This window comes from Ricinus communis, chromosome 1 (genome assembly GCF_019578655.1).
Source record: "Ricinus communis isolate WT05 ecotype wild-type chromosome 1, ASM1957865v1, whole genome shotgun sequence".
Lineage (NCBI taxonomy): Eukaryota > Viridiplantae > Streptophyta > Magnoliopsida > Malpighiales > Euphorbiaceae > Ricinus > Ricinus communis.
The window spans coordinates 33,968,564-33,993,946 of NC_063256.1; the positions used below are offsets into that span (position 1 = coordinate 33,968,564).

At 34.5% G+C, this 25,383-nt stretch overlaps 1 protein-coding gene across 2 annotated transcripts in view; it reads left to right on the forward strand.

Annotated features, from left to right (window-relative positions):
- LOC8258239 (proteasome adapter and scaffold protein ECM29) overlaps positions 1 to 23,655 on the forward strand; it is a 28,290-nt gene extending 4,635 nt beyond the window's left edge. The window contains exons 10-35 of one of the 2 annotated variants that reach the window (XM_048370451.1): positions 813 to 900; positions 1,027 to 1,105; positions 1,191 to 1,299; positions 3,497 to 3,556; positions 3,684 to 3,802; positions 6,196 to 6,577; positions 6,677 to 6,861; positions 6,965 to 7,037; positions 8,121 to 8,271; positions 8,359 to 8,528; positions 8,686 to 9,036; positions 10,111 to 10,278; positions 10,372 to 10,665; positions 10,907 to 11,083; positions 12,553 to 12,816; positions 13,913 to 14,011; positions 14,091 to 14,275; positions 16,576 to 16,911; positions 18,162 to 18,315; positions 18,442 to 18,552; positions 19,566 to 19,733; positions 20,613 to 20,739; positions 21,511 to 21,669; positions 21,851 to 21,960; positions 22,043 to 22,102; positions 22,974 to 23,655. In XM_048370451.1, coding sequence (XP_048226408.1) covers positions 813 to 900; positions 1,027 to 1,105; positions 1,191 to 1,299; positions 3,497 to 3,556; positions 3,684 to 3,802; positions 6,196 to 6,577; positions 6,677 to 6,861; positions 6,965 to 7,037; positions 8,121 to 8,271; positions 8,359 to 8,528; positions 8,686 to 9,036; positions 10,111 to 10,278; positions 10,372 to 10,665; positions 10,907 to 11,083; positions 12,553 to 12,816; positions 13,913 to 14,011; positions 14,091 to 14,275; positions 16,576 to 16,911; positions 18,162 to 18,315; positions 18,442 to 18,552; positions 19,566 to 19,733; positions 20,613 to 20,739; positions 21,511 to 21,669; positions 21,851 to 21,960; positions 22,043 to 22,102; positions 22,974 to 23,168 — 4,374 coding nt within the window. In that variant the 3' untranslated portion in view covers positions 23,169 to 23,655. Of the gene's footprint in view, positions 1 to 812; positions 901 to 1,026; positions 1,106 to 1,190; positions 1,300 to 3,496; positions 3,557 to 3,683; positions 3,803 to 6,195; positions 6,578 to 6,676; positions 6,862 to 6,964; positions 7,038 to 8,120; positions 8,272 to 8,358; positions 8,529 to 8,685; positions 9,037 to 10,110; positions 10,279 to 10,371; positions 10,666 to 10,906; positions 11,084 to 12,552; positions 12,817 to 13,912; positions 14,012 to 14,090; positions 14,276 to 16,575; positions 16,912 to 17,158; positions 17,223 to 18,161; positions 18,316 to 18,441; positions 18,553 to 19,565; positions 19,734 to 20,612; positions 20,740 to 21,510; positions 21,670 to 21,850; positions 21,961 to 22,042; positions 22,103 to 22,973 lie in introns of those variants that run through there. The other variant, XM_048370452.1, reaches the window with a different exon arrangement.
- The last annotated feature ends 1,728 nt before the right edge of the window (positions 23,656 to 25,383 follow it).

Consider the following 25,383-nt stretch of genomic DNA (forward strand, 5'->3'; position numbering starts at 1 on the left):
TGGGAAAATAACATTTTTGCCAAAATACACCATAATGTACATGAAACTGCAATATTCTCAATTAAAAGAGCTTCAAACTGCATTTTTAAAATTGAGAATAAAAACCTAATTTAATAGTCTATTAGGGTGCTCTATATAGGCAGCCGAACTTGCATAGAATAGGAAACTCCGGATGTGACTGGAATTGGAAAACTGCAAAGTACTTAATCAATTGCAATAATAAATTCTAGTGTTCTTAAAGAGAAGGCTTCTGAAAAGTAAATTTTATTGATAAAATTGCAAATCTAAAAGAAATACTTTTGATTTCTTTTATCGCTTATCTCAACTTTTCCTTGATGGGAGAAAAATTAATCTTCGATCTTGAAGAATCAAAATAACAATTGCTTGTATAATCTTGAATGGCATTTTGCAAGTAGCTTGAATGTGATAAGCCTGCCATTAGCTTTCTTAAAATCTAACTTAAAAGCAACAAGAACCTGTCCCCTTGCTGTTTTCATAGCCTAATACACCTAATGGAATACAAACTGACTTTCTTGATCATACTGTATTCAAACCGTTGATTAGTAATCTTCTACTCTATAGGATCGTTGATGTAGCTAATGAAGTGATCGTTGATGTAGCTTATGAATTTTATGTAGTGTATCTGTGTATGGCTCAATTGGCTTAAACATTTGGGACCCAGAAGTTTGTTCTCCACTTTACTACCACGGCTTCCACTGATTTGGTGCATCTTCGCACAGAAAATATTAGTACTGCTATGGAATTCTCATTTTAACTTTCCTCTATTATTTTCTTTCTTTCCATACATGTAGGCAGAAATTGATCAGCTAAAGCTTATGGGCCCAGTAATACTTAATGGGATTCTGAAGTTACTTGATGGATATTCAAATACAGAATCAGGTATTTTGCAAACAAGTTCTTTTATTATCTAGTACAAAGCTGCTCTTTTTAGGATATGTAGAATTTCATTGTCAATGATCCAATTTAAATTTATCATTCAATGCAATTGATCTAGTTTATCTCCAGATGTTATTGCAAGGGACACCAAGACCTTTTCTTTTCAAGCAATTGGTTTGCTGTCACAGCGCCTGCCCCATCTCTTTAGGTGGTTTGCCTATCTGTTCTCCTTTTTGTGGTTGTGCCTTAGTTTATTTGATACTTTAATTTGATGGCTATTCCCCTTACCTCAGAGACAAGATTGACATGGCTGTTCGGCTTTTTGATGCATTGAAATTTGAGGTTCAGTCTCTTCGTTTTGCAATCCAGGAAGCAACCAGTTCTCTTGCTGCTGCATATAAGGTTTATGTTTAACCTGGTCAATAGTAGCATGCTTTACTTTCGTGCTGTCAAGTGAAGATTTAACCTTCAGGCTTTATTTGCTGGCATTGCCAAATAGCGCAAATTACAGATTTTTTTCTTACTTATTCCTGCATTATGTGGTTATTTCTTCACTACATTTTTGTTATTAAAAAAAATAACTTTTCTGTACACTTCTGTAGGTATTCATCTTTCTTATTTTGAGTCGATTTATTTTCTTACTTGTTAAGTTATGGGTGGATAAATAAATTACAATATACTATGGCTGGAATTGAGTAATAGGGTAAGTACAGCTGCTTCTACTACTATGGTTATTATTAATTTATCTGGGACATTTATTTTTGAATGGAGAATTAGCAGAGTAAGTTTTCTTTTTTTTTTTAAATAATATTTGAAAGATATTCTATTGAGTTCTCCCTTGTTTTTAGGTGTTATTTGGATCTTTTGATAATACCCACTTTTTTCACCTTGGTAATGATTCTCCAAAATCTTCTGATATCTGGAATTTTGACTAGTGCCAAAGTCTTCACTATTCTGTACTGTTGTTGTTGCTGTCAACAATATTGCCATTAATGCTGGATGAGAAATGATTGTACTGGTATTTGGTAGGAAGGTGGAATGGTAGACATGGCATCTAGTAAGGGAAAGCTAAGAGATGGGAGATTGATTTGGTTTCTCCACGAGTAACATAAAATAAACAAAGTCCTGGTATGGAAATTAAAATTTTTGAGGTTGTTGGAGATAAGGAAAGGATGGGCAGAACAAAGATGACAAAGGGGAAAGTAGTGAGATAGGGATGAATGGCTCAAAATAACTCTGATGATTTGGCTCAAAATCAAGTGGAATGGAGAAAACAGATCCATATAGTTGACCTTAACTAGCTTCAGATAAAGGCTTATTTGACTTGAGTTCAAATGAAGCATAACTTGGAGGATAAGGCTGGAAATTAAGCAAAATAAATGTATGTGATTAGGAGATAACAAGAAGGAGGTTGGAGCATAAGGTATTCTCTTATAAAACTCTAAATGAAAAAAGCAAGCTAAACGAAGGAAAGGAAACTAAAAAAAATAATGCCTTCCATGTATTCTTATTCTTCTGCCTCAATAATGTTTCTTTTCTTGTGCTTGTCTGTTCGCCTGACATTAAGTTGTTCCATGCATGTCAATGGAGAAAATGTTGGGGTAGAGCAATAAGAAAATCCTAATCCTTAAAGTAAAAGGGGACAAGCCACAGGGTACACTTATGAACATTGCCTTCAGTCTATAATTTGTTAAAATTTCTATCATTCAGTGATCAGCTTTGCACCTGAGCTAGTTTTTGGCATAAAGACGCATATAAGTTTCTATCTAACCGTAGCAAGCTTTAGATTATAAACTATCTATATTGGACACAGTTTCCTTTCACCATGATACAAACTCATGGTGAAAGGAAATCTTGGAACTAAAATAAAAAATTTTCATGCTAGATTGATTTTGGAAACGATACAAATTAATCAATTTGAAAAAAGAAGGGGAGAAGATGGTTGGTGAGCTTGAAGAGTTTGCACATCTGTGCTTCATTAATATTTATCTATTGATATTGACAAATTTTTTTGAGGTTCAATACCCAATTTATGCAATTATACAAGCAAATAAGAAACAGAGATCTCATGAGTCATCAGTGTTCCTGTGGAGATCCCAAATAAAATTCTAAAAGCAGAAATTGATAAGGTAATGGCTTTTGGAATGTGTGTAATAGCTCTGTAAAATGGAACATGTGTTTTATTGTAAAACAATATAACTATTCTTGGTTCAAATATTATTGAGGATATTAAAGAAAGAAGGGTGTGGAAACATTCCGATTACTTTTCTTAATAGTGTGTTATGATTATAGGGAAACTTTACCAGGTTGTAATGCTTTAGAGAAGGCTCCAGTAGACCTAGACAAAGACAGAAACTTTAAACATAGTGAATGTGCGCTTCTTGTGACTTGTTTGGATCAATTAAGAAAACCCCCCTTCCATCATGTTCTTTGTTTACGCATGCATCACAACTGCTGATTTGCTACTTTATTCTTTGCCGTTATGTTTTGTCTTTCTAATTATAACTAATTCTGTAACACGATTAGTTTTCTTAAATTGTGTGGACTTGCTGCCTGGTTGATTTTATTTCTAATGATTGTTCTTTTATTTGAGCATCAGGGAGCCCCAGCTAGTGTGCTGATGGATTTGGAGATACTTCTGTTGAATAATTCCCAAGTGGTATGGAGTAATTTGTGAAAAGTAGTTTGGAGATGCATTGCAGAATTCCATTCATCTCACATTATCCTGGTTTGATCCATAACTCACTGCATTATGATTGAAACTTAATTTTTCTAGTGCCAATCAGGAACAAAATGAAGTACGTTTCTGTGCTGTGAGATGGGCGACGTCTCTATATGATTTGCAACATTGCCCAAGTAGATTTATTTGCATGCTTGCAGTGGCTGATTCTAGGTTGGATATAAGGTAGTGGAGTTTTTCTTCTAGCATAAACCCTACAAAAATTCATTTGCTTCACTTTGCAGAGGCTGTTTACGTTCATCTTGTTGCTCATACTTATGATAGCTCTGAAAAGATGTAGTGGAGATTAGAAGTGTTTGACTTGATATTTTCTGTCTCATTTTTCTGTTTTATGTTTTATAATTACTGTGTGATGTATCAAAAAGAAAAAAAAGAAACCTACGGGTAGATTTGACAGGATATTTTCATGGAGTCATGTAAAACTTGTTTCAGCCAAATATTTAGGCAATTATCTGTGGTTGTTTGATTAGTATGTGAAAAAGAAATCATATTTAAAAGTTGCTCGACTATCAGATGATTTTTCCCCTTCTTTTTTTAGTTTTATGATCTATGATTAGCTAATACACCTCATCTTCAGCTACAGCCTAGAAATTCTAGCCTCAAATCGGACATAGAACTCCTTGTAAAAATTTCTCATCTGCATCAAAATCACTGCACAGTTTCCAAACAATTCAATCAACAGCCCATCAACTTTAGATTGGTAGAAGAATATTCAGAACCTGAGCTGTCTTAATTGATGTGAACCGGCATATCTGTTAGGTGTTCGTTGCCTAAAGCTGCCTTAAAATGGAGAATACCTTAGCTAAGTGAATATCTATTAGATTAGTTGGCATACCAGACTTCAAACATGTGGCTTTCTGGAAAAGTTTACCATGTACTCTGGCTCCATCAAATTTGCTGCCCAGCTCATTAAGGCTCTAGGCCTAGAAAACCTTATAGTCTTGGTGTAAGCCTTTGCAAGGATAAGCTAGGTCAGATTATGCAGGGTTACCACCACTGACACATTTTAGTTTTAATGGTTGCTTTTTCATTTGAATATTTGAATTCTAACTACAATGGGTGGTCATACCAAAAAAAAAAAGGAAGAAGAAAGAAAAGGACCAAAATCCTTTACCCTTGTATCTAGCCACCAATCCAAAAGCAAGTGTGTGAACCACTCTCATCTTCCCCCTAGGAACTCTCTTGCCTTTCATTGTGTCCCCCTTCATGATCTCTGTCAAAGATAGTTCTTCGAAAAAGGTTCCCACTTGCGAGATATGAAAGATAAGTATCAGGAAAACCTGTTAACATGAAGGATTTCATTCCCAGCCATAAATTGGACTCAGCTGGAAATGGCAGATGCTTGTTTCGTTAAAATGTGCATCTATCTAGTTTCCATTCTCAACCCTGCTTTTCGATGCACATCAAAATACCTACTCTGCTTATTCTTAACCGCAGAAAAAGAAATGTAGAACTCCATACCAGGGAAATTTCTATCTATTTCATTCAAAACATGTTAGGCGGAGAATTCAATGCCACAACTTGTATCTAAAATTATTGTATTACTATTTCTGTGTACATGCTTTCTGATAAGATGCTAAGAAGTTGAATTCCTAATACAAATAGTGGAAGGTAAGAGCTTACATTCTAAAGGGAAAATTAACTTACATTTGAGGTGTACATAGTTCCTGAATTTTCTGGTGCTTCTCTGCCCAGCTACATTCCAATCATGAGGACTTACTGTACCTTTCTAGTCTGACCTACCAGCTACACACTGTTCAAAATAATATAGAGCACCATAAACAACCTGTTGGTAGTTGATAAAATGGGGATGGGGAATTTCAGGGTTTCCTTCCAAAGGAGTAGCTTTGTCTCCCAGAACCACTTGCACACAAATGCCATGTGTGTTTCATGCTATGATTCAGTGTTAAAAGCTCCACCACAATTCATTTTATAGTTCTGAGCTTGCTTTTTTTTTTTTGCCCTTTTTCATTTATAAGCTTTTGAAGAATTTCATTTTTGTTCTTCTTTTTCTCGTGCTTTGGCAACTCAACTATGTGCGACTAATTGTTCTATGACTGTGTAAATAGGGCCTTATCTGTTAGTTGTAATGCCCTTAATAGCAATTTTATTTAAAAGTTTGTCAGTATATTTTTTATCTTCCCTTATCCATACTATAGATGTCAAATACTTGTAAGTGACCATGAGATCAGCGTCATCAGATGCCTGAATCATCCTTATGAACTTTTAACTATTAGTCTTTTGTGGAGGGATGGACAAAAGAGAAAAAGGGGTCGATAGAGGGGGTTGCTTTATAGTATTTTCTACCTTATATTTATTCTTTTAGATCCAGTAACAATGATTAATTGTCAAACATATGAGGAGGAATGGAAACAGAGAAAAGAAGGACCAATGAATGGGGTTTACCACAGCATCGTCTATCTGTTTATTGTGTTACTGTTTCCAATAGGTTATTTATTAGCAAAGTTATAGCTCTTATGTTGTAGAGTTTTCATATGGTTGTCATCTTATGCTCTTCTTTGCTTTCTCCTTTTCTCTCCCTCTCTCTCTTTCTCCAGGGAAATGGCATTTGAAGGCTTGTTTCCTGTCAAAGAAGAAGGCCGAAGTACCAATCAAAATCTCGATCTTAGATATCCAAAACTCGGAGGCATGTTGGATTATATCCTAAAACAGCAACCAAAGCTGTTAGACTCGGGTGACTTGAGGGAACAAAAGCTTGTTTTTCCATCAAAAGTGTATGTGGCTATGATTAAGTTTCTGTTGAAATGCTTCGAATCAGAGTTGGGGCAAAATAACTCTTTGGAGAGATCATCTGAATTTCTGGCTGCAGTGGAAACAATGTGTTTACTTCTAGAACATGCTATGGCATATGAAGGCTCTGTTGAGTTGCATTCCACTGCTTCGAAAGCATTAATTACGATTGCATCATTTCTTCCAGAGGTTGGTTGTCATTGTTCCCTTTTCTATATTCTGCTTTTTTAGTTACATATCAATATGAATTTGTCTAATACTCTCTCTCTCTCTTATGCTTCTTCATAGATGATAGCATCCCATTATGCATCTAAAATCTCATGGCTAAAGCAGTTATTGAGCCATGTAGACTTAGACACTCGTGAATCTTCAGCACGCCTACTTGGCATATCTTGCTCTGCTCTTACTAGTCCTGCATCATCCAATCTCATATGTGAACTACTGTCCTCAATTAGCGGAACAAACAATTTGAGGTTTGTCACTACATAATTGATTTCTTATTGTAATATCATGCTGCTTATATGGTAATAATCATACAATTTCTGAGTCTGAAGGTGAATGAACTTATTGTTTCAGGTTTGAGGCACGTCATGGAGCATTATGTGCTGTTGGATATATCACTGCAGATTGTGTATCTAGAACGCCTGCTGTAAGTTGTTTAATCTGTAATTACTGCTGTTGGAAATTATGCAAGAAGAGTTGCATAATAGATACTCTTTTGGGCTTTTGTGCAAGAACTGCCATAGCTGGTAGTGGCCATTACCTATGTATCTTCAAATTTCCTTTGGGTAATGAAAACAAACAGGCTCAAACTCCATTACACGATGGCATTCTATTATGAGAATGGCTGGTATTTAATTGCATCCTAGGAGTTAGAACATATATGATTATATTTTCCATGGGTATCTATGAAAGAGGGAATTTTGTAGTGAATGCTGTTTGACAAAGGGGCTTGGGTAGAACTCATTTCCAAAAGCTAGCTCAAAGGAAGAGGGTGCCTAATCCACATATATACACCATAACAGCCCAGTAACTAGGCGATGTGGGATAAATACAACTTCTAATACCTTCCCTCACGCTTGGCGTGACATGCAAACCGGCAGGGTCCAAACCCATCATCGCAGACAAAAAGCTGGCTCTGATACCATGACAAATGGGCTTGGGTAGAATTCATTCCCAAAAGCTAGCACCAAAGAAGAGGGTGCCCAATCCATATATATACACCATAAAACTGTTAAACCTTATGGGGAACTAATGGGCATTTTCTGTTGCACTGATGTCAGATGTTTGGTGATTTTTTGTCACTTATAACATGCAAATGCTAATGTCAAGAACAGTTATTATAATGTTGAGCTGTTGGAAAGGGTTCAAATGTTGTAAAAAGAAGAGTGTTGACTGCTGACCTTCTTGTTCTGTTACCTATAGAACGAGAATAATAGAGTTTCTGATCTGACGAACAATTTCGTACTAAAGATAAGGATTTTGTGAATTTTCTCTTGATGTTGATTTTGAATGTCAATGCTTCTTGGGCACTTTCCATGATGCTCAGTAAGGCAGATGTTATTATCCCGCTTCTGCCATATAATGTACCTTTTCTTTTAATAATAAATTGGTTACTAAGGCTTGTGCAAGATTGCCATTATGTTCATATTTCATTTATAGTTTGTTCATCATATTTCTCTTTAGCTACGTGCAGTTTTTCTTCAACTGTTTCTGATATTACCCATTACAGATTCCAGAGACATTGTTTCGGAATATACTTAAATGCCTGACTGATGTTGTTAACTCTGAGACTGCAAGTCTGGCCTCTGTTGCAATGGAAGCATTAGGTCATATTGGGCTACGACTACCGTTACCTCCACTTGCTGATAATTTAACTTCAGGTTAAGTCTGTAGATTTAAAAAATAGTTATAGAAAAGCATTTTCACAACGCTCGATCAGTAACACCATCTTAATATTAAAACTGCAGTTGAGATTCTATCACTAATACGTGAAAAGTTGAGCAAACTACTATCAGGCGATGATATTAAAGCAACTCAAAAGATTCTTATCTCCCTTGGACATATCTGTGCAATGGAAACATCGACTTTACAACTGAATATTGCTCTTGATTTGATTTTTGGTCTCTGCCGGTCAAAGGTGTGGAATATCTTTTTCTTTGTTTATTGCCTGGCCTACTTTTCTTGCTTATCAGACTGCTACTAGCACTTTAGCTATCGTTTAAGTGTTTCACTTGATTTCTGAGGTACATGTGATTGGAAACATTTGTAATCCATGTAGTTTTGGAGCTGTACAGGTTGAGGATATCCTTTTTGCTGCTGGAGAGGCTCTTTCATTTTTGTGGGGTGGTGTTCCTGTGACAGCTGATTTGATTCTCAGAACTAACTATACTTCACTTTCCATGACATCAAACTTTCTCTTGGGAGATGTGAACTTCTCGTTGTCAAGATATAGCTTTAATGGGAAATGTGAAACTAATGAAGACTACCATGCCACAGTTAGAGACGCAATTACAAGAAAACTTTTTGACACTCTTTTATACAGTAGCAGAAAAGAAGAGCGCTGTGCTGGAACTGTTTGGTTATTATCATTGACCATGTATTGTGGCCATCATCCCACCATCCAACAAATGCTTCCCGAAATTCAGGTTTGTCATCTGTGCAGTAGTCAAAGTGTTTATCATTTCTATCATCTACATTTTTTCGTGAGCATATATATTCATGGTTTATGCTATGAGTCACAATTAATAGATTTTTCTTACCTGGTTTTCTTTAAAGCTTTCATGAGTAGGATAAACTGCTAATATTTCCTTTATCTTTCCCCCAGCATACCAAATATATTCTTAAGATGGTATTCTTTATTATTTTAAAACAGTGGCCTTACAATGCTTGTTTCTAAAGCATTTAAATCCAAATGGCCTTGAAAGATTTCTTATTATTTTGCTATGGCAATACAAATAGCAAAATGAAGTGCTGTTATTGGAGATTAATGATGCTGGGGAATTCCTTCTAAAAACACAAAAGGTTACAGCATTATTATGCTTTTATTTTTCATTTGTTAGAAACTGGTGAATTTAGCCCTTTTAGGACAGAATGTAGCTGCTAGATCCTTCCATAAATGCTAGTCCTTCAAATTGAACTGTGATTTTGGGGCTTGTAGATTTTAAGGTAAGGTGGCTCCACTTATAAATTTCAGTGAACAAACAAAGCACATGTTTTTATAGAAAAAGAATGAAAACCTCGAGTCGAAGCTGCTAGAGTTTGGATGTTGGAAAAGCTCTTGAAATTTAAGCATATTTACTAATTATCTGTGAAAATAGTGAATGAGGATATTGGAGCCCTTGCTTTATGAAAATTGTTAAGCGCGGGCTTAGTCGAGTTCAAGTATACACAAAATTGTTGCAACTTGGCTTAATCTTGATGCAAACTCATTAGGCTTGGCTGCAAGTTATCCCTTTTCTTTTCCTAATAGAAACGATACTGTAACTATAAAGAAAGTCCTAGTACTCTAATTATAAATAACTTCTTACGATCCTTTTGATGTGTTATGTTACAAGTTTTCCAATGCTAGTTTTGATTAGACATTTTAAGGATGCACACGTGTCTTTTCTGTTGCTTTTGTAATTATTTCATGAATACTGCTGTTAGTTTCTTGTTATCCCAGTTACTATGACTATTACGTATCTGGGGTGTCATCTTAAAAAGTTTTCAAATGAATACAGGAGGCATTTTCTCATCTACTAGGTGAACAGAATGAACTTACACAAGAGCTGGCGTCCCAAGGCATGAGTATTGTGTATGAACTTGGTGATGCATCGATGAAGAAAAACTTGGTAGATGCACTTGTATCCACTTTGACTGGTTCGGGGAAAAGGAAAAGAGCTATCAAGGTAAAAGCATCTTATTTGAAATCTTCATTTGGTGCTTTGTGTATATAACTTTGTAAGACTTGAGTCTCAAGATTTGGAGCTTTTAACATATAGTTGGTTGAAGACTCTGAAGTGTTTCAAGAGGGAGCTATTGGCGAAAGTCTCAATGGAGGGAAACTTAGCACTTATAAGGAACTTTGCAATCTAGCTAATGAGATGGGTCAACCAGACTTAATTTATAAGTTTATGGATCTGGCTAATCATCAAGCTTCTCTAAACTCCAAAAGAGGTGCTGCTTTTGGGTTTTCAAAGATAGCTAAGCAAGCTGGGGATGCTCTGCAACCTCATTTACGATTATTGATTCCACGGCTAGTTAGGTACCAATATGATCCTGATAAAAATGTTCAGGTAAGCATATTTGAACTCTTATGGACCAAGAGAAACTCAGTTTTCCATCAGGTTTATATCTGAGACAGTTGTGTTAATCATTGAGTTAGATGCTGATTTTTTCATCCTTTTTCTCATCATGCATGTTTCTACAAGTAACTATAATTATTATATTCTTATTGCTACCAGAAAATATTTACCATTTGTCTGGCAGTTTCCATATTGTCTCTCTTATTGCTCTTTCTTTGTTCAATGTTGATAGGATGCGATGGGACACATATGGAAGTCGCTCGTGGCAGAGCCTAACAAAACTATAGATCAGCACCTGGACCTCATTATTGATGATTTAATAACACAATGTGGATCTAGGCTTTGGCGATCACGTGAAGCTTCCTGTCTTGCCCTTTCAGATATTATTCAAGGACGAAAATTTGAACAGGTGATGGGCTTGTTTTTGGTTGTCTTAGTCAGTTGGCATTTTCCTATCTTTCCATAGAGGAGTCTCTAACTGATGAATCTTGGAAGAACGACTTGTAAAGTTCTTGCATTAAATTTACTCATCAGTGGTATACTTTTGTGAAAATTAGAAAATTAACTCCATTGCCCCATCTCAATTTACAAATCATGGTGTGAAATCCCTTCATGTTCTAGTGCTTCTCATAAACCAAATCCATATTTATCACGACTGTTCATTTGTATAGACTAAATAGCCAAGAAGTATCTGCTAATTAATTTTGTACTGCTGATAGTGAGTCAAGATCTTGTGATCTGAAAATAGACCGTTTATGCTGCAGATATTCAAAATCAGACAATTATGTCAGTCTGATTTCGTAGCAGCTATAAAATGTCTGGGATTGTTCTTGAGGTCCAGATTAACTATTATGTTTCTTAGATTTTCTCCTATTTCAAGAAGACTTGGATTGTGCAGTTTTGTTAGTTGAAAGTTGCTATTTTCAAGTTCCTGATCATTTCTTATACACGTATAGTATGCGTTTGTAAGTTCTAAATGCCAAAAAAAATTTCACAAATTATAATTAATTCTTTTAATCTTAGAAAAAGCAACAATGAAAGTTAAAAAGTAGTTTTAATTTCAAATATAAAACATGTTTTCAGGGTTGTCATTTCCTAATACAGTGGTTATGCTAATTAAACCTTGTTGATTTCACGAGGTTGAGGTTTTTTGACCTGCTTCAATCTCAGTAAATATTTGTTTTTTTTGTCTATCTTTTCTGGTTTCATAGCTAAACAGTTTTATATGCTTATATCATTGATAATGTTTCAATTGAGCAATATAGTATATGGACTGATAGCTTAAAACAACCTTCTCACTTGGATACCCATTTGTTTCCATATTCATTCCTCATCCTTGGGACTGGTTCTAATTAAACTTTGACAAAATCTTCTTCCATGCATTGTTGTTCAATTGAATTTACATATTATATGAGTACTCTGCAGTGTAATTGCTATTTCATGCATGGTATCTTTAACATTATGGCGAACTAATTGTGCTGGAGAAAAGATAGGAAATTGAAATGAAGGGAAAAGAAAAGACAAGAAATGAACTTCTCGCATTGTTTGGATGTGTTAGAAGGAACTACATTTCATGTTTAACATTATATCCCTTTTAAGTGATTCATGTTTTCTCATTATGAAAATGATAAAAAAGTAAATTTGAGTTTCATTAAACCTTTTTGTCCAATTCCTTTGATTTCCACCCAAATGGAAGAAAATAAAAAGTGGCTTTTAAGTGACATTTGGAAATCTAGTTTTCTCATTTTTTAACACCCAAACAAAGTTAGTTAGATTAATTCCCTTCTCTGATCCTCTTACTTTGCTCCCTCCTACCATAGTATAAATGTCAATATTTCCAAGCATGTTATATTCATCTGTTTTGTTCTTCTTGCACAGGTTGGTAAGCATTTGAAGCGAATCTGGACAGTATCATTCCGTGCCATGGATGACATAAAGGAAACTGTCCGAAATGCTGGTGACAGATTATGCCGTGCTGTATCCTCATTAACAATAAGATTATGTGATGTTTCACTTACTGAGATATCAGATGCCAGGAAGGCAATGGAGATTGCTTTGCCGTTGTTGCTTGCAGAAGGCATATTAAGTAAAGTTGACAGTATTCGCAAGGCTTCAATTGGAGTTGTCATGAAGCTGGCAAAGGTTCGCTATTTGAAACATTATCATGTTTAGTTTGGATAGGAAAACTTTCCTTATCTGTTTACAATGGACTAGCTCTGACTTGCTCCATGACACGTCATTTCTGCTTAGACATGAAAGTCACCTTTGAAGCTCAATATACCATAAAAGATATCTAGTTTTGTGAGATATTTGTGGCATAATATTAGTGTGCAAATCCATGTGTATTTGCATGTTTAAGCTTCAAGTGGTCAGCATAATCGTGTGTGTGTGTGTGCGCGCTTATACAAAAGCAACAAAATCACATATAAACTAATACAAGGAAAAATATTTTTTCTATATCACTATGGTGCCTGACAAAACTTTATTATGGGGTGTTGATCATCCATTATCTAATAGTGGAATTGCCTCAACCACTTCACCCTATTCCTGATGTTAAAAGGGGGTGACCCTCCAAGACCACATCACATCAGTGTTGGACGGGTTACCTAGTGGGGTTTGTGCCTTTTTATTGACTCACAAAATATGAGCAGTTCATAGTTAAGGTAACACTTAAACCTACACGAAGATGTGACTAAATGAATCTTTTGGTATCAATCACAATAGGTTGATTGGGTGGGAGCTCTGGAGGTATCCATAGGATAACCAGTAGTTTCTGATGAACTGACTAGTCTGTATCTTTTGAATGAGTGTGAAATGGCATGGAAAAAGAAGATAACAAACTCATTGAGGCTTGATTGTGTTTAAATTCTAGTAAAAACTCTGTTTTAACTGTGAATCCCTTCAAACACTGGAATATGCAGATCCACTTGGATGGAGATACCAAATGATTACCTTCAAGCCTCAATGAATAGTCTCTGATGAACTGGAATCTGCTGATCCACTTGGATACCAAATGATTAAATTGCAATTGGTTTTTGACTTGACTCTCTGATTTTCAAAGAGAAAAGCCCGCTCAGATTATCAATAAGTTCCTGACATGTGCTGTTAGGTTAACAAAGTAAATGGATTTTTTATTTCGTCTAGTTATTAGTTATTGACCAATTCTAGGGGTCAATATTTTATCTTTTCTTTTTATTGTTTCTTATGAATGCAATAACGGATATTATCGTATTTACAGGGTGCAGGGGTTGCACTTCGTCCACATTTGTCTGATTTAGTTTGCTGTATGCTTGAAAGTTTATCAAGTCTTGAAGACCAAGGGCTTAATTATGTTGAGGTTTGAGACTGAGCTTCTTTAAAAACTTCTTATGCTTGATCTGTTTCAGCAGTTATCTTATCTTTCTCTATCTTTCTAGTTGCATGCAGCAAATGTTGGGATACAGACAGAGAAGCTTGAGAATTTGCGAATTTCAATTGCAAAAGGTTCTCCAATGTGGGAAACTCTTGACCTATGCATAAATGTTGTGAACACTGAATCACTGGATCTCTTGGTTCCTCGGCTTGCTAATTTGGTTCGATCGGGGGTTGGCCTCAATACTAGGTGGGTGATATGTCAAATTGATAGGTAGTTTACTACTTATAAGGTGCTGATTCAGTAAATGATTCTTTCTTGATAACAGTTTGCCTTGATTTTTTTTCTTTCTTAGTTCAGTAGCTGGAGAGAAAATGAAAATCATATTATTTATGGTGTAGGTTGCACATGTGTGAAAGTGCTGATTTTGCTAATATAAAACTTACAGCTTCTCTCCATTTGATCTTCAGATGTTGTAATGATTAAGCAAGTATAGCAATGTCCCCACCCTAGCATACTGTATATCCTTCACAATTTGAACCAAAAGAATATGTTTCTCATAAAAACTATCATAGAGGCCCTTCAAGACAGATGCCGCAATAACTTTGAGATAGAAAGACTACTCATTCTCCCTAGTAGGTGAAACTCGTGCCTTACATTATGTTATAAATGTGACATTAGGTCTGAAAATGCAAGCTTTTGCCACTTGCTAGGATGCTTTTAATCAAATTGCAGAAAAGTTTGGATGCAAAGCAAGAGACTTGTGATATGCATTTTGTTCCAGTCCACTAGTTATGAACCAAATTAGTCAGAAAATTGAAAGTAAGACAAAGATTTTTCAATTCAAGTAATTCAATTATTTTGGTTTTGGGCTTTAGTTAAGCTTTTTCTACTTTAAGGAAATAGGCCGATTGAAGTCGAAACTTAATATTAGTTGAATAGATGCTTAATCTAAATACACTGTTTAAGGAAATAAGTAATTCTGAAAATTAACAATGATTATTATCTGATGACTGAATTGTAAATGAAAAGGTTTGCCTGGTTAAACCAAATTGTGTTAATTTCTTTAAGTTATTTGGATATAATAAATAATGCTCATTGCTTTCCTAATAATCTTGGTTGCAGTTTTCAAGCAATTTGTCGTAAGTGTTATCACAAATAATAGTGGAGTAATTCTTTTTGCCTTTTGGACTAAAGGATTGCATCCAATGTATAAGTTTTGGAGAATTTCATTTGTTTCGTAAGAATCCTAAATATTTGATTGCATTTTAACTTTAGCTTAAAATATTCTCTGAATTGCCTTTCATGCTTTAGTTAATATCACAACTACTTCTGAATTTCTTTGAAATTATGTTTGATGGGTAAATGGGTATTAGTTGGCAACTTTATTGATTATGAGCATCCCCATTGTTTCTATAATAATAAGTATTTTAAGGAATATCCAAATAAAAGAGTAAAATTTTTATTAAGTACAATGAACTCTTATATTTTGCTCTTAGTTTTATTTTTATTTCCATAAGTCTTAATGTTTATTTCTCTTTTCTTTTCTTTTTAACTTTTACCAAATATGAAAAAAAAATTAAAAATATCAATTAATAAAGTGCATAGAAACTTGTAACCATTTAGTAAATTCAAAATAGAGAGGGAAGTTCGGCTCTCCAGATGTGGAGACTAAACCAACTCTGTACTTCATATCTAAGGAATAAAGAGCCCATTGGAGTTTTATTTTATAGATGACTCTTTAAAATACGAGGATTTAACATATATAAAGAGTGCACTGGAGATGCTCTAAGCGTAAGTTTAATCCAGGATATGAATGCTAAGAAACAATGTTCAGCAACTGTAAAAAATGATGATACTGCATGCAAATTGGAATTAATGTGCTTTACATTACACCTATAAGTGATTCAACTGCTCTCACAATTCTTCATGCTTGTCTATTAGGAACATGTTTTATCATGATCATTAATATGAGCTAGATAAGTTTTAAAATATTTACATTTTTGTAGTCAAACTGGAAGAATGTCTTTATTAAGTTCATATAGTTCTATTAGCCTAAAAGATGTTTTGACTGATACAACTTGCAATTTGCCTAGGAACCTAGGAATGTTGCCTTAGGATATCAACACATTGCTTCATATGATGGGCTTGAGGAAGTCGCAATCGTCATTTTAGCATGGCTTTTACTTAGAATTCTCCTATATTTTGGAGTTTTTGGGTTTGGTTTGGTTGCATGGTTAAGCTTTGCTTATGAATTAATATAATTATCTATAGTTCTAATTAGTTATGTTGATAAAGCAAGAGCTGACATGGGTTAAATGTGTATTGGTGCGCATGTCAATTAATTACATATAAAGTTCATAATTAGTAATAACTTAGGAGTAAGCCAACCCTATTTCACCCTATTTGATACCCCCAAATAATGGTTGTGTCGTGGTGCCTTTATAATGCCATTATTAATTTTGAGAAAATCACAATTTCTTGTTATGTAGAAACTGCTAACATTGTCTCTGACGCCATTCATAACCTTAATATTTCTTCTGTTGCAGGGTTGGCGTTGCCAGCTTCATTAGCTTATTGGTTCAGAAGGTCGGTGCAGATATAAAACCATTTGCAAGCACACTATTAAGGCTGTTGTTTCCAGTAGTAAGGGAGGAGAAGAGTGCTGCTGCAAAACGTGCCTTTGCAAGTGCTTGTTCCGTGATTTTAAAGTATGCAGGTCCATCTCAGGCTCAGAAGTTGATTGAAGATACTACAGCTTTGCATACTGGGGAAGGGAATGCACAAATTTCATGTGGAATTCTTTTAAAAAGCTATTCCTCAGTGGCGTCTGATGTAGTAAGCGGATATCATGCGACAACTTTACCAGTTGTCTTTATTTCAAGGTTTGCATTGCGGACTTGTTTGTAGCCAAATCAAGATGTTTTTTTATCTTACTATTCCAATTTCCAAGTATTTGAATTTTCCTCTTAACTATAGTTGCTAAATGCTATATGACATGATTTATAGTTACATATAGGTAAATAATGTTATATTGCATTTGCTCAAAGTTTAAGTTGCTTTCCACTTTTCTATTTATTCTTTCTATTTTTCACTTTTTCCTTTAACTAAAAGCAATCACTCTTTGCATAGAATTATATTTTGTTGAGCAAGAGCAGAAAAAGAAATTGTGCGGTGGTCCTTCTTGCGTGGAAATGTAATGAAATCTGTCTTTTAATTGAACTTACTTGTTATTGATTACTTTCTTGGTATTGTACAAGTAACCATGAACCAAAAGCCTAAATAACTCTTGCAAGTTTATTGACTTTCAATCAGTATTGTGATAAGTCAGTTTCAGAACTGCAATAAATTGGGAAAATTGGTTTATCACTTCATGGTTGACCTTGCCATATTTCCAGAGTGATGGAGCTAGAAAGTCTTTTATGAACTCATCTTGCAATCTGTATATCATGACAGATAGAAGACTGTTTTGTTCGTCTCTCATCCTGTAAATTCTCACACTCAGGTCTTATTCTCAGATCTCTCGAAATCAGCAAGATTAAAACCATGCATCAATTGGTTCCATATCTCATGGAGACCGACTCAATATTTTCTTCTTCTTTATTACTATTACATTTATCTCTTATTGTCTACCTGAAATAGCCCCTCAGTATAGCAGCAGTTTGCAGAAGAAAACAAAAGAGAAGTCTAAAATATTCTAAGCATAATTTAGAAGTTCTTATGCATCACAGTCAAGGTTCCTTTTGGCATCGCACCCAAAGTTGAATTGCATTACACAACCTGAAGTAGCATGGATGCTGGAAGTTTCTGTCAGACTGAAAAATTGAATAATAAGCCCAATGTGGGTCTTAAAAAGAGAACTATTATCCTATCCTAAACCACTGAGATTCAGGTGAAACTTTAAAATAATATAGACTTTTAAGGTATTCTCAGAAATTAAAACTTGTTTCTGAAAACCCCAAAACTAGAGAAAATGCCCATGAAACTCAAATAACAATAGCACTCTAGAAAATCATTCTATAATATTCCTAATGAACCCTACCTTACATCTGGCCCATAATTCCAAGATTCTTCATTCTTTACACTCTTTTTGGAGTTTCTTGTCATTTATCTTTAAATGTTAATTCTTTTGCAGATTTGATCATGATAAGAGTGTTGCTGGGCTATTTGAGGAGTTGTGGGAAGATACCACAAGTGGTGAAAGGATTACTGTTCAATTGTATTTAGGAGAAATTGTTTCTCTAATTTGTGAGGGCCTTGCATCATCATCTTGGGCAAGGAAAAGAAAGGTAAATGTTGTTTATACTTTATTTTCTCATTCTTCTATTTTAGTTCTAAATAGATTGAAATTTTGGTCCTCGTTTGGTCCACTCATGATTTTAAGTTGTATATTTATTGCTGTTTTGCCCATGCAGTCAGCCCAGGCAATTTCCAAGCTCTGTGAAGTTTTGGGTGAATCCTTGTCTTCTCACCACCATGTTCTGCTTGAGGCTCTTATGAAGGAAATTCCTGGTCAGTTATGGGAGGTAAGAGCATTCACCCATATAGTTTAAAGTTTTAAAATGAGAAATATGGCACTGTAGACTTGAAAGGTTTAATCCATAAAATAAATCGTGAACTTTTTCTTGGTTCTAATTATGACCTATAGTTTGTAAATGATCAATTCTGACTCAAGTTTTTATGTGATTCGATTGTAAGTTTGTGATTACGTCATAGAAACTCATTTAATTAAATGTTAAATCAACTTTGGATATGGCTTTAATTTTAACAAATAGGTGGATCTGTTGATAGTAGACCATTAAGAGTACAGGTATATCTGATTAATTTTCTTCCGCAAGTAGGGATGGCAATTTTGCCCTGCCCTGCAGGGAAACCGGTAACCCACCCTGCTGCTAGTGATGGGGCAGACGCAGAGACAGGTTTAAGCCACCCTGAAACGCTGCCTGATTTTACCCCAAATATAAATATATTAGTGCTACATTATATATAATAGGTTATATGTATATAAATATATATTTCTGTGACATATATTAATTTTTGTTCAAAGTGAATTTTTTTTTCCTATATATAATATAAATTATACAAAAAGAAATAAGACAATAATGCCTAATACCAACCCTGGCCCCACCTCGCTATTATATTCCCCACCCGACAGGGTAGGAAACCTGCTCACGACCTGCCCTGTGGCTATTCCTGTTGGCATACGTAATCATTTGGTTTGGATGGCCTAGCCTTAATCTCAGCCAATAACTGAAGTATAGTCTTTAATTCTTGATCTCCAGAGCACTACTGTTGCAAATAGAAAATTATCTCAGGTTTTTTCCAGTGATAACCCAACTTAAAATTAATAAGGGTGTTTTACCTTACATTTTCATCGGAATATCTCTAGTGCTTATTATCAACTTGTGAAGTAATCACTCATGATATTCAACCAGACGTGCTTGTCATTATGTGAATGTGGTGCTGAAGGTTTACCAGTTTATTACGGTTTGTGTACTTAATTTCACCTTCTGTCTGCTAATTAATTTCACTATAACAGGGAAAGGATGCTCTCTTAGATGCAATAGGTGCACTTTGTGCATCTTGCCATAAAGCTATTGCCTCTGAAAATCCTTCTACCCCCAGGGCAATTTTGGATATGGTATCTTCTGCATGCACAAAAAAGGTGAAGAAATACCGTGAAGCAGGTTTCTCTTCCCTTGATCAGGTAGCCATTTAATAATAATTGCAAAGCATTTATCCAAATGTTTATATTGCTTTTAATAGAAATTTTCTTTTAAATCTCTGCACAAGTTAAATGGATTCTTATTGAAGTGGCACCAAAAAGTGTGCCTTTTAGGTGGATTAGAAAAATACAAAGTTAAGAGCTTCTATTAAAGTAGCTACAAACCAAATATCAAAAGACCTATTTGAAAATTATCACTGAACAGAGCAATGTAAAAAAGATATGGAGTTAGTTTGAGGGAGCCTCCTAATCTTGTTTTAGGGTTTATGGTAGAGTGTCAGGGGAAGTTTGATGGAGTCATAAGTTTAATTCTTTTAAACTCACAGCAGCCTTCTTTTTCTAAACCTCGAAGTGGGGCTTAAGGATGTTATCAGTTATGTAAAGATTTAGATGATCCATCAGCCTCCTAGTCTTGTGTAAAGCTCCCATACCAAATGAGGAAATCAACTATTAATTACATTTCATTCTACTAACCCCCTTTTTCATCTTAATCGGTAATGTAAAGATTTAAATGATCCATTAACTTCCTGCTCTTTTCTTAAACTACTATACAAAATAAGGTACATCAACTTTTCACAAGATTCATTCCATTTCATTAACTCCCTTTTCCATCGCCCTAGCTGCAATTCACTAATCCTCAGTCACGAAGCTGGATGTATGAAACAATAATAGATACTAGGACCCAATTCAAGTCTGTATTAAGTAGTTTTTACTATATCTGATGCATTGTGGAATGGTTTTTATGGTGGTTACTGAATTTTTACTATATTGAGCTGCCATTATTAGTTCTCAAAATTCATTGTTTCTGTTTTTTTTTTATTGAGAAGAAATTCATGTTTCATTCTTTTTACAATTTCACAGGTTATAAAAGCGTTTGCTGATCCAGATTTCTTTAATGCCATTTTCCCACAATTATGTGGGATGTGCAACTCAGCTGTTGCTAATAAATCTGGCCGAACACCTATTGCAGGCGATGCTGGTAAAGCAGGTGATTGCATAACTCTTGTTATTCACTCAAATTATATAATTTTGTGCAATTGTACAAGTGATGGAATTATCTTCAGCGGAGCACAACGGCAATGCAATTAAATTCTAGTTAAATCTGAAATTGGAGCACCTAAATTCACTTAGCATATCAGTTGTAACAATAAACATTCTCCATCCAAAATTCAAAATCTATTTCAGTGGAACTTGTAAAACTTCCACGGAGATCCTATTTTGCTTGTGTGCTTTTACTGTCTTCATCTCCTTCATATCCTTCCTCAGTTCAAAGAGTCTAATGCTCTGGGATAATTGACATTCCTTGGTACATTTTAAATAAGAACTTTCAGGAGCATTTTCTCTCCAGAATCTCTTTTGAGACTTTTATTTGTTGAAAATGGAAAAGTTTTGGTGGCAAGAAAGACGCCAAATTTTTTTAAAACTTGTTTTTTTCCCATGTTATGGATGCATATCAGAAATCAGTTCTTGTTCTTTAATTTGTTATGAGGGTATAGTTATTGGGGCTTTTGATTTTGGAGGCTCTTAAGGGGGATTTCCAAATGTTATCCTCTGACTTCATTGGAGGACCTTACTTTTTCAGCTTCCAATTCGGCTTGCATTTTCTTTCTCATCTGGTTTTGCAAAAAGGAGATTTTACTTTCCATGTCGACTTCTCCCCTTATCCTTTCTGGATAGAATTTATTTCTTTTGTAATGATTGGATGTTAGAAATATCTAAGGCACATGGTATTCTGAGTATTTTATTTTCTTGAATTCAGAATCAGATGATATTAAGGACTCTTCTATCCCACTGGAAAAAATTCTAGTCTGCCTGATGTCTTGCATCCATGTGGCACGCATGAATGATATTCTTGAAGAGAAAAAGAACTTGATGGATGTGCTAGTAATTTGTCTCTCACCCGGGTTTCAGTGGACAGGTATCTGCTTTTGCCAACTTTGTTCTCGTGTTTGTTGCAAAAGTTTTACATCTTTCTTAAAATGTACCCTAAATCATGTGGAATGGAGGATAGTCCATATAGCTAACCCAACTCGTTTGGGACTAAGGCTTAGTTGAGTTTATAAACTTTGCTAATAAAACTATTGAACTGTCATGGCCAGTCAAAACATCAGCATTCTCATTAATTAAAGAACTTTGCTCGAGGTTCAGCATCTTTGATGATGCTGAAGGACTGTCTCTACAAGCAAGCATAACTTCTATAGTTCAGGAGGTAATGACATTTCATTCTTGCCCATTCATCTTAGCTGACGTCCTTTTTTAGACTCCTGATTAATTTTTCTTTTGGTCTTCAGTTATTTCGCACTGTATCGCCTAAAATATTTGAATGCATAAGCACAGTAAAGATAGCCCAGGTATGTTGTGCTTTTCCCTTGTTTAGTTAGTCTATGTCAGATCTTCCTTTATGCAGATCATTCTGGAATTTATGGATCTGGATATTATTGCTTCATTGGCACATAGTATCATGTGCATGACTTTTAAATGGCACTTCAATAGACACAAATACATTGGTTTTTACTATGACATGTAGGAACTCTAGTTGGCTTTCAAAGGAAAAAAAAGAAATGATCATTTATTGCTATAGTTCGTTGAAATTCATTAATAAATTAATTTTATTTGCAAATGAATTTTAAATAGAATTCATTTGAAAATGAATTTCTGTATTTGATGTGTTAAATAATCACTGCAGAGTTCATGTAAAATAAAATAAATATTATTTTGGAAATAAATTACGATAAGAAAAGAGGAGACATATGAGTGAAAGTAAATTGAAATGATAAAATTGAATCGCTATTTTGGTCTTATAAAATATATTAACTTATTTAATGTAGAAGTCTGTTGGAAACTTTACCTAGTTTCTTAGAATTCAGTTTAATTATAACCAATCCCACAATTTAATTATATAGAATTTTAAATGAACTTTCATTTCAACCAAACACTGTTATTTCTTTTATAAGTTGGATGCATCTTTGAGAAGTGATGCATTAATGATTCATTCTGCCTTCTTTCATGCAAGATGCTAATATGTTAATCTGGAATATACTACCGTTCCGTTGGGTATACTCGGCGTAAATAAAATTATTACTTTCACATGAGAACTTTTTTAAGAAAATTAAGATGGAAAGAATAGACTTTGTGCACCTAAATCTCCTTGCCAAAGGATTTCCAACTTTCATTCAGATATGTTGAGTCAATTTAACTGTAATACCTGTTGTTGAATTTTAGGTCCACATCACTGCTTCAGCGTGCCTTCTGGAGATCGTCAAGCTGTACAGACAGCTTGCATCTGTGAATGGGGAAGATGTAGGGTTTAAAGGAGAGCTCCTTCATCAATACGAGGTGGAAAAAAATGAGGAAGCAAAGACATATTTGAGGAGATGTATAGACATCTTTGAAAACCTGCAAGGAAAGAACTTCTGAGCATTCAGAATTTCTGTACTCTAGGAAATATACATACTAGTGCTTTTTCACTTTCTATGTTGCCATCATTAGTTCAGCAATTATTAATAGTGAAAGTTGAGGTAGGTAGGAGACATATTCAAGTGTATCAAAATTTATACACTCTTTGGTTGTTGAAACATATGGTGCACAGTGAGGTCCGCATTTCTCATTAAAGGTCAGTCAGATATACAATTGTTCAAGGATTTCTCTACTCATTTTTCAAGTCAGTACTGTCATGGTATGGATGCCTCTGGTACAGGGTTAATGAAATGCAATTGTGACGGTTTGTTCGTTCGACACATGGATTCTGAAAGAGCGCAGACAATTGACAAGTGTTTTGTTAACAAAGTTAGAAGCATAGATGCTACAAACATATATCCTGTGTAAGTTTTATAGCAGAGAATTATTTTGTTAACCAAGTTAGAAGACAAACATATATCTTATGCAAGTTTTATAGTTATACTCTTGATGCTGTACCAACTCATTTTATGAAACAACTGATTTACCGAACACTGGCGATTTTTGACACAACCTGATTAAACGATACAATACGTAGTTAAACAAGTTTGAGTTTAAGTGGGTTAACTCGTTTATGACACGGAAAAAAAACTAGGTTTAAATGGGTTTGGTATATAACCGTTGAATTAGGTGTATATGATGGTAGTCTTTTAATGGCTAATAGAAAGGGTACATGTCTATACTCTCCTTGAAAAAATCTGTCTTGCAAAGGAGGGTATTTATTCACTTATAAAGCTCATAAATAATTTCTCTTTTAACTGCTCGATAATGGTTGCACTAGTAATGGATAGCTGAAGTGCTTTAAGTTATCTCTTTAGGACTAGAACTGTATGTTGATGAGCATTTGATTTTGTTTCTATATTGCTTCTTCCCTTCTTAGAATATGAAAGTAGAGCATGTATGTATTGTAAGTTTTCATTGTTCTTACTCTTGCTTGAATTTGTATTAAAATGTACAAATTTCTTTATATGAATGAATTTCTTTGATTAATAAGAAAAAGGGGATTACATGTTATGCTAAGCCCACAATATAATTTAAAGTATATATTATATGTGCGTGAGAAAATGCTATAGTTGGGAGAATTGTTATCATTTGATCAGAGATCATAATAGTAATTTGTAGTAAGCGGTAATTATAGTTTTGTCTTATACCACTATTATTAAACAAAATTCATATTTTTATAAGAAAAAAAAAAAGGTATATGAAATTAGAAACTATATTTAATAACCACGAAAAGGTTATAAAACAAAAGAAAATTATTAAGGCAATAACTTGAATTTTGTTCAAACTCAGTCTAAGCTTAATTAAATCAATCAGGACTCGATGAATCGAGCTTAACAAAAGCTAATTGGAAATTAGCTCGATGTTTTATAATATGAAATAGGCCTGATGGTAATTAAAATTTAAGCTTTTGGGTGTTAATGCGATTTTAGACAAACTTTTGAAATTGTTATAATAGGCTGATTTGCACCGGCGAGTGCAATTTTAGCCCACCTCCTCTCCTAGTAAAAAATGAATTGACATGGTAGCCGAGTCAATGTCCATGTTGGCATGTGATTAATATAGGTTTATGGAGTCCATGTCTACATCAGACCAACACTAATTAATTTGAGTTAGCTTAATTTACTCAAAAATAAAAAAATAAAAAGAAACTTAAACCTAATTTATTCAATTTTTCTATCTGTCGTAATCTCTAGGTCATTGTTTTTTCATCAGTTGTAAATTCTTAATTTTCTGAGCAATTGCAAATTTTCTTCTTAATGGAAGTAATTCTTTCTGTCTCTCGTCTTTGATCGTTGTTATAACGCAAGGGAAAGGCGATAGCATCAAATTTGGGGTGCTAGGGTTTTATTTGGGTAAGAGGTTTTCTAATTAGGATTTTGGCTTATTAGTTATACGAGGATACTAGAGGGTATTGGTTCAGCCTCAATACTTCATCTAGAAGTGGAGTGAAATATTATTTCAAGCACAATATTGAGTTGTGATGTTATACTTCAACAACTAGGAAAAATCCAAACAGAGAGTTCTTTTGATGTCCTTTTTAGAAGGAAGGTACTTGTAACACGTTTGAATAGTATAATCTAGAAAGTTCTCTTGGAGATAAAATGGCTTTTGAAGTAAAGTGATGTTAATAAAGAGCTATTAGTAAAGAAAAATGATAGTCTCATTCACAGAT